This window comes from Sapajus apella, unplaced genomic scaffold (assembly GCF_009761245.1).
Source record: "Sapajus apella isolate SASKATOON/1434 unplaced genomic scaffold, GSC_monkey_1.0 scaffold54, whole genome shotgun sequence".
In the NCBI taxonomy this organism is placed as follows: Eukaryota; Metazoa; Chordata; class Mammalia; order Primates; family Cebidae; genus Sapajus; species Sapajus apella.
The window spans coordinates 8,374,429-8,384,085 of NW_022436994.1; the positions used below are offsets into that span (position 1 = coordinate 8,374,429).

A 9,657-nucleotide genomic window follows, 5' to 3' on the forward strand; every position below is an offset into this window, starting at 1 on the left:
TACTGATTCATAAGTTTTGAGCCAAAACTTTTATTAAACATAATATAATAAGAATTATACACATACATTGTACCAAGTGCCACTTTCATGGTTTCGATATTGCACTATAGTTACGTAAAATGTAGCCAACAAGGAAACCAGGTGAAGGGGACATGGGTCCTCGCCACACTATCTTTGCTACTTTCCATGGGAAAAATTTTGTAATTATTTAGAAATAAAATGTTGCTTAAAAAAGCATGCTTGGTGCTGCTGGGAGTTGCTTGGAGGTTGGCGGCGCGGGGCTGAAGGCTAGCAAACGGAGCGATCATGTCGCACAAACAAATTTACTATTCGGACAAATACGACGACGAGGAGTTTGAGTATCGGCATGTCATGCTGCCCAAGGACATAGCCAAGCTGGTCCCTAAAACCCATTTGATGTCTGAATCTGAATGGAGGAATCTTGGCGTTCAACAGAGTCAGGGTTGGGTCCATTATATGATCCATGAACCAGAACCTCACATCTTACTGTTCCGGCGCCCACTACCCAAGAAGCCGAAGAAATGAAGCTGGCAAGCCACTTTCCAGCCTCAAGCTTTACACAGCTGTTCTTACTTCCTAACATCTTCCTGATGACATTCTTGTGTTGCCTTCTTGTTTCTCACTTTGATATTTAAAAGATGTTCAATACACTGTTTGAATGTGCTGGTAACTGCTTTGCTTCTTGAGTAGAGCCACCACCACCATAGCCCAGCCTGATGAGTGCTCTGTGGACCCACAGCCTCAGCTGAGTGTGACCCCAGAAGCCACAGTGTGCTGTGTATCCAGAACACACTTGGCAGATGGAGGAAGCATCTGAGATTAAGACCATGGCTGTTACGGGGATCATGTAAACTTGTTTTTGTTTATTTCTGCCGGGTGTTGTATGTATGGTGACTTGTGGATTTATGTTTCAGCGTACTGGAAACTTTCCATTTTATTCAAGAAATCTGTTCATGTTATAAACCTTGATTAAAGAGGAAGTTTTTATAAAAAAAAAAATAAATTTAAAAAAAAAAAAAAGCATGCTTGCATTTCTGAATTGACCTCATTTAGTCATGGTGCATAATTCTTTTTATGTATTCCCAGGTTCTACTGATTAATTTTTTAAAAGTATTTTTGTGTCAAACTGTAAGAGACTATAGTTTCATATTTTTTTAATTTTTGGGTTTTGTATGGTTTTAATATCAGATTAATACTGACCTCATACAATGGATTGCAAAGTGTTCACTCCTCTATTTCATAACAGAGTTTTGAGTGGCAGTGGTGTCATTTTTTTTTCTTAAATATTTGATAAAATTTATCAGGGGGCCAGGTGTCCCCGGAGTGTTTAATTATTGGTAGAAAAGTGTTTGGCCAGGTACTCAATTTCTTAAATGTATCTATAAGCCTATTCAGATTTAAGTACTTGTTCTTGAATCAGTTTTGGTAATTTGTATCTTTCAAAGAATTTGTTCATTTCATGTAAGTTATCAAATTTATTGACATAAAGTTGTTCATAATATTACCTTATCATTTTAACATCAGTAGAATTTGTAATTATATCTCTTTTTTCATCTTAATAGTGTGACTTTTGTCTCTTAATTCTTTATCATTATATTGGAGTATAAATTTTATTGTTATTTTCAGTGAAAAAGCTTTCAATTCTATTTATTTTTCTAATTGTATTATTTTTTCCTCTTTTCCTTGATTAAGAGAGAAATTGAAAATAGAGACAGATAAAAAAATAGAAAAACATAATTTCTATGAATTGCTTTCTGTTTTTATATTATTTTTTCCTTCTCCTTAATTTGGGAGTATTTATTCTTTGCAATTTTAAGTTAAAAATTTAGAATTTTAAATTGCCATTTATTATTTGTTTCCCATTTGTCTTCCCTTTCTCAATCTTCTGATCCTCTTTTCTCAACTTTCTGTGGGTTATGTATACATATTTTAGAATTCCAATTTTATTTACTTATTGTGAATGAGTATAGTATCTGGAAGAGTTTTCTTAGTGGTTGTTCTAGAGATTACAGTACACGTATGTTGTGAGTAGCACCAGGTCAGACATAACCAGGTCCATGCACATTTGTGTCCTTCCCTAAGGTCAGATTTTTGTTGGTGTTATTTCAGTCCTAAAAACCACGAGCTAGAAAAAGTTCACAAGGAGGCAATTCTCCTTAGGACTACCCATTCACTAGGCAGTTAGAGCTGCAGGCACACAGGCTCATGGGATCCGCAAGTCAGTCAACATTGCAAACCATATGAAGTAGTATCCTTAATAAATACGTAAATGCTACAGATTAAACATACCACATTAAACAAAGTAACATTTAAAATCAAGAAAAAAGGGGATATAAAAATGGGGTTAATAAACTGGCCTACCGAGGGCGACATGGATAAGGAGAGTGTCTCAGCTGATCCAATGGATGTTAACGCCTTGCAGGAAGAGTCTTTGATTTGGGAAACAAATAACAAAGTTTCAGAGCAGATGCTAGGTGCTGATCATGAGTGACAGCTGATCATGAGTGACGGTGTCTTAACATGGCCATCTCAAGCTGGTGAAGTCCTGTTCTTTTAATGGTCAAAGAGTCCTCTTGTGAAGAATGACAGTCCTCTGGCTATGTCCCTCTCTGGTTGGGTTCAGTCTTTATGGATTAGGTAAATATCTGGTCCTGTTGGCATGATGCCTTTTGAAATGTAAGACGGAGTCTTTCTAAGATGGAGTTTCTTATATCAAGGGTTCTCTACACAACATACATAAGTTACCACAGTCTAATGGTTTCAAATTTTTATGACCTTGAGTGAAGAAACCTTGCTTCCCTTCATGTCCCTTAATCTCCTTTATAAAATAATTGTCTTAAATATTTCCTGTACATACATTGAGCATCACATCAGGTGGTATTATAATTTTTGCTTCAACCATCAAATGTGATTTGAGAAACTCATGAGAATTAGGAAAGTCTAGTATACTCACTCTTTTTTACACATTCCAATCTGCATGTGTGTGTTTTTCCTTTCTGAAGTTTCAAAGTAATGCATCATTTGTCTATGGATGCTTGCAAGGTTTTTGTCTTCAGTTTTTACACATTTAATTATGATATGTGTTTCTTACATGATTTATTTGGGTTTATCTTGATAGAGGCTTTCTCACCCTGAATCTCTCACCAGGTTTGGGAAAGTTTTCAGCCATTATTTCTTTGAATGCCTTCTAGTCTCTCTCTTTTACCTTTCTTCTGAAATTCTCATCAAATAAAATTTAGTATTTTAAAAAAATATTGTCCTAAAGGTCCCTGAAACTTTGTTATTTTTTTCCCAGTGTATTTTCTCTTTGTTGTTCAGACTGGGTAATTTTAACTATTTGTCCTCAAGTTCACTGATTCTATCCTCTGTCATCTTCAGTCTATTATTGGACTCATTTTGGGAGTTTGTTTTCTAATTTCTGTGATTTTTATTTTTCAGTTCTAAAATGACACTTTTTTATGACATATTTCTTTGTTGAGGTTTTCTATTTTTTATTTGTTCCACAAGAATTCAGAATTGCTTGTTAACATATTTTTATTTTGGCCACTTTAAGATCCTTGTCAGGTAATTTCAACATCTGATTCATCTTTGTGTTGATCTCTTTTCTTACTTACATTGTGATGCCCTTAGTTCTTCAAACGACAAGTAACTTTTAATTATATCCTGACATTTGACTGCTTCTTTTTCTTCTAATTTTGAAACAATAAATCCTATTTACTCTTTTGCTTTTAGTAGGCAATCTGCCTGTTGAGATGTGGCATGAGGGCTGAGTATGGATATGTTCAGTTTTCTTTTGGGTCCTGCCAATGCCATCCCAACACAGTGGGCCCCTCAGTGCAGATGAGTGGGGTGAATGCTCAGGCTTACCCTGGCTCTGCCTGTACTTTCCTAGTGAAAGTGTAGCAGTGACCCATACTCCCTCTGTTCCTTTGAGTAGGGGTGTGAGATTCACTCTATCCTGGCCTCTGCTGATACCCAAGGAAAGTAGCCAAAAAAGTAGGCTCCAGGTAGGTCTACCTCCCACCACCATGCCCACCTTGTTTATTCTGGTGGGAACTGGGACTCAGCTAGTCACTGGCTCCTACTCACAGTAAGGGAAGAGGTACTACCTCACTTTACATCACCTCATTCTGACTCAATGATGTCAGGTGAGAGTGGAGTTACTATAGTTATTACAGTCATGGCCATGGGGCTGGAAAAATATGGTAGGACCATAAGGGGTTTTAAATAGCAATGCTTTTGAAATTTATTTTGTCTGTATGCATCATTGTCATCTAAATACTACACATTTTTCTCACTGTGTTTCTCAAAATATATCTTAATACATAATCCTAAATAGTGATGATGTGATATTCCCAAAGATGACTATTATAGAATTAATTATGATAAAAGAGACCTATGTAATCTTACAGATAATTTAAATTAATTAATCTATAAAAGCAGAGCTAAAGTCATTAAAATAAAGTATACAGTAACATGAAAAATATTCATAATAGAATGTTAATTATAGAAACAAATGCAAAATTGTGCATAAATTACAATTTCTGGAAAGTAAAAATATGCATGCTTCTATTTGACTGTTTTTGGACTGAAACCAACACTTTTCTCCAGCTTTATTAAGGTATAATTAACAACTAAAAATCATATGTGTTCATGGTATACAACATGATGCTTTGACATATCCATTGTAAAATGATTGCCACAATTAAGTGAATTAACACATCCCTTATTTTATGTATTTATGATTTTTCAAACCAGAAGTTTCTTAAAATTCAACCTAGTAAATTAAGATATTGATTATAGAAGCATTTAAGTGACTGGCATAAGTAGAATTATCAGACAAGGTAAGATGGGTTAAATAAGCTATGTACTAACAAACTCTCTGTGTTAGTACATAGCTTATTTAACTCTTCTAGTTATGAAATGAAAGGTTTATTTCTTGCTCTTATTACAAGCCCAATGTGAGCTAGGTCAGGATGGGAAGGAAGCTCTATTTCTGTACCTCCAAGAGCTTTCAGGAGAGAGAAAATGCCACATGCAGTATCCCCCGATCCTTCAGCCAGGAAGCAAAAATAAACTGCACTTTCTCTGTACTAAGCTGAACTGAAGCCTCATTCTTTCTACACAAATTGTAAATTAGAATATTTCTGAAGCAAGTATTTTGAAGAAAACCACTTTGCTTATTTTGTTTCCATAAACAGTTTTACTTTCCTGTCTATAAGCAGGCTAGGAAACACAGCCTCTAACTACAGATAATCCCTCTTTTCTCTGTCAAGGATTCTTAAATGATTTTCAGGAACTCTATTCCAGTTTTACAAAGCAGTTACCAGACCAAACCCATGATTTGATCATCTCTGAAACAATAATATATCAGGGTCTTATAAGTAGCATTGACAATTTCCACTGAAATTCTTCCTGAGCTGTACAAGCTTCTAACCCTGTTAAGAAGTGTGGTGTATAAATAATGTCCTCATTTCCAGCAATTCACATTTATTATCCAAAGGTGAAAATATGGTTGGTAAACCCATGTGCTTTGTACTTTGTTTAAGCTTGCACCAATTTACTCTGATTATGATGATGAGAAAGTTGAGTCTATGTTAGCATTTGGATCAGTGAAAAGTTTTTTTAATTTCAGGGCAAGAAAATATTAACTTAGCTGTTGAGAAATGACATGCTCAAACATTGCCTAACTTGAGGAGTTCAAACTTGTTGAAATTTATTTTACTGTATGCTTTTTGGAACCAAAAGTGAGCTGAATAATGCTTTTGGCAATGACATGAGCAGTAAGGTGGGGACAGTCCTGACCTCTGCTCACTGGAATCTCATATCGGGAGCCTCAGTGTACATCTCATTTACTTGAGTCAGCACAACTTGAGTTTAAGAGAAAAAAAAAAAATGTTTAGCTGCTTCTTTTATTCTTTTTGGAATGTGAGAGATCCTTAGTTTCTGTATTCCTGAAGGTTTTGGTGGCACAGAAAGGGACTAAAAAGCAAGAAATAAAGATTTGCCCAGAAATTCAGATCAATGTATGTCTGCATTTGGAGGTTGTCTTGGAGTGGTGGTCGATATGACAACAAAGGCAAAGATACTAGAAACTGTTGGAATTGGAAGGAGAACTTCTCATGAGCAATATCCTAATAATATTAAGAAAGAGTCAGATATCATGAGTAATTTACAATTAGATTAAGCTATCCTAGGGAAGAGGTAGAGTAAAATGATTTTTGTTGATTGTAATTTCTCTGCCAAAACCAATTATAATTTAGCCATGTTATAGCATTTAATCTTTTCAAACATCATGTGATATAAGCATTATTATCCCTCTATACAGTTGAAAGAACTAGGTTGGAGGCCTTAAATAACTTTTCCTAGTTCATACAAAAAAAATAAAAAAAGATCTGGAATTTGAACACATGGCTGCCTGACATCAAAGCCTATATTTAATATATAAACAGAAAGCGATAGATGATAGATAGACACATACATACATACACACTTACATACATGCTTCCATGATGACATATGCCTCATGGATTATAAAGGAAAATGGTAAATTGAGAGTGGATCTGACATGATAGTTTTGTATATGGTGTGAGGTAAGGAGTTTTCTTCCTGATGAATATTCAGCTGAGTCCTGCAATATTTTTCAAGTTAAAATCATGCTTTACTATATAATGTATTTTCATATATGTTTCATTACTATTTCTAGATATTTCTTTCCATTCTTCATATGTCTGGAGACATGTCTATACCACACCCTTCGATCACTCTGTATTTATATTTTAGTGACTATACAGGCAAGCTCCTCTATTATTCCTCATATTATTTCAGTTGTATGTCAGGCTCTTCTTCATAGAGGCTAATATCATTTTATTTAATTTAAAAAATAATATTTGAATTAAAATTGTGAACCTATTTCAATTTACATAAAATTTCATTTATATATTCGTTTTGAAATAAAAGTTTCTAAATCTTTCATGTATTCACTTCCCAATTTTTTTCATCTGACAAGATTGTTTAAGTTTATATTTTTATTTTTTAGGTATACTTTTCTGCTAAAACTATTCCTAAGGATTTTATGGATTTTGAAAGTTTTGTTGGCTATCAAAAGAAGAAGTTATAACTCCATTTTTATCTCTTGATGTTGAACTAAATAAGTGTAATAAAAATATTAAATAATTAAAGTCATAGAAGAGTCAGTACTTATAAAATTACATGCTTATCACCTGTAGTTCATTATACATCAGCCATACCTTCATAACTATATAAGAAGAAAAGTTCAAAGTGTTTTTATCCTAAATGTGAAAATATTTCAAACCCAGAAACTTCAAAACTGTTATTTTAAAAAAATATGCACATATTTTACTATATAGTTTAAAATATTATGACAAATTATGCCAGAGAAAATCAATAACAAATGATAGAGTTTTAAAAAATATTGACATACAGATATATACAGTAGATTGATAAAAGATTATCTAACACAGAGATCGATAAAAGATCAATATGTAAAATACACAAAGAACACATATGAATTGATTTTTAAAGCAAACAACTAAATAGAATTATGGACACAGAATTAAATTAGAAAAATAATAATACAATAACGATATTAATGGCCAATGTATATAAAGATACATTATTACTTATTGATTTTTCATTGAATGCTGATTAAAGTTATGATGATATATTACTTTATATCCTCTGTTTGGCAAAATATTTTTGAAATGATATCTATTAAGCATATAAATTAAAAGCGTGCACTGTTGTATTAGCAGAGGAGTGATGAATTGTGACAACCTTTTGGAAACATGATCTCTCATACCACAGAAATTTTAAAAAATATTAGTTTTGGTAATCTGTTTCCCAGAATTAAAAGCTCTGTTGTGTAAATAGCGCTAGATATTGTAAATTGGTAACAATTATATAGCTATTATCCACGTGTGCCTGTGTGTCTATATACAGAGTATATATATACATATATATATACACACACGTGTGTGTGTGTGTGTGTGTGTGTGTGTGTGTAATAATTAGTGTGTTGGTAAACTCTAGGAACATAAAATATGCATTAATAGAAAAGCATTTAAACTATGAAACATGCATACAATTGAATATAACAATTAAAAGGAGTTATATCTATATAAACTGACTTTGTTGTCAGTTTAAATAGATTTAAATAGACTACACAAAATAAAGTTTACAATTTGATAACTTTTGAGATATATGTGCGCTCATGAAGCCAACAACAGAGTCTGGATAATAAGCATAACCTTTACTTCTGAAAATCCCCTCATGTCCCTTTGTAATTTCTCCATCTTGCCCTTCCACAGCCCCTTCCATTTCCAGGCAAGCACTGCTTTCTCCTTCTCATAGATTAGTTCCAATTTTCTGGAATTTTATACAATAGAATCATAGAGTATTTACTCTTTTTGTATTTCTTCTTTCATCATATTTTGAGATTTATTCATTTGACTTGTATCAGGGTTCTTTTCATTTCTGAGTAGTATTCCATTGTGGGGGTACAACCCAATTTGTTTATACATTTACTTCATGAGCATTTGATTTCTTTGACTTTTGAACTATTAAAAAATGGAGTTACTTTGAACATTTCTGTACATGTCTTTGCATTAAAGCATACTTTCATTTCCTTGGAAAAATATCCCCACATGGTACAAATGAGAAGACTCAATCACATTCATTCACAGTCAGTGAATGTTTAACTTTACAGGAATCTGTTGTTTTCCTCCAATGTGATTGTAACAATTTATATTTCCAGAGACTGTGGATTAGAGTTTCAGTTCCTTCACATTATTGCCTGCACCTTCGTAGTCATTGTTTCCAATTTTGGTCGTTCTATTAAGTGTATAATTGTGATTTTTCTATTTCCATAATGACTAATAATGCTGAGCATCTCTTTCATGTGCTTGTCATCCATTTAGTACCTTCTTCTATATCTGTTCTAATTTTGTGTCCATTTTTAAATTGGGTTGTTTGTTACCTCATTATTGGGTTTTAGAGTTCTTGATATATTCTGTATTTTAAAATAAACAAAATAAAATGAAAAGCTGCATATGACCATGTATTCATTTGATGAAGAATATTATGGAAGGTTACACATCTTGCTGTTAACATTGTGTACCTGGGGATTTGGAGATATTGATGCATTTCATGAGGAATGAGAGCAGGGTAATGCCATAAAAAAGTAAAACATGTCCAAGACAAAAAAGAAAGTATTATATGAAGATGGTAATTTAAATTTATAAAGATGTGCATGAATAAATGATCACCAAAATATTTACATTATTTATTTCAAGATGATCTAATTTCAAGTGAGTTTTACTTCTTTATACTTCAAGTAGCCATATTATTGTTTTTAATCCTGTATAATTAAAAAACTAATTTTCATTATTAACTAAACAGAATATCAAGGAAATCAGAAGTCTGAGTCACTGAGCGGATAGCAGTGATTTGAGGAAGAACCACGAAGGTGGTTTGAGACACCTGTATGGCATGAGAGAAGACAAATCTTTTATGGGCCTCACAGATGAATATTATTCATGATGGATTTCCTGGCTGTAAAAAAGAGCTTGGGTCAAAAGAAAGCTTACAGATAAAATGACCATAAATGTGCCCTAA

At 33.2% G+C, this 9,657-nt stretch overlaps 1 protein-coding gene across 1 annotated transcript; it reads left to right on the top strand.

The window, feature by feature from the left end:
- Positions 1–245: 245 nt before the first annotated feature.
- LOC116527344 (cyclin-dependent kinases regulatory subunit 1) lies at positions 246–1,020 on the top strand. Its single transcript, XM_032244276.1, has one exon. The coding sequence runs from the start codon at positions 307–309 to the stop codon at positions 544–546; it is 240 nt and encodes a 79-aa protein (XP_032100167.1). The 5' UTR covers positions 246–306; the 3' UTR covers positions 547–1,020.
- The last annotated feature ends 8,637 nt before the right edge of the window (positions 1,021–9,657 follow it).

What these genes read in the sequence shown, in the direction of transcription:
- LOC116527344 (XM_032244276.1), top strand. Translation starts at nt 307, where the DNA reads ATGTCGCACAAACAAATTTACTATTCGGACAAATACGACGACGAGGAG.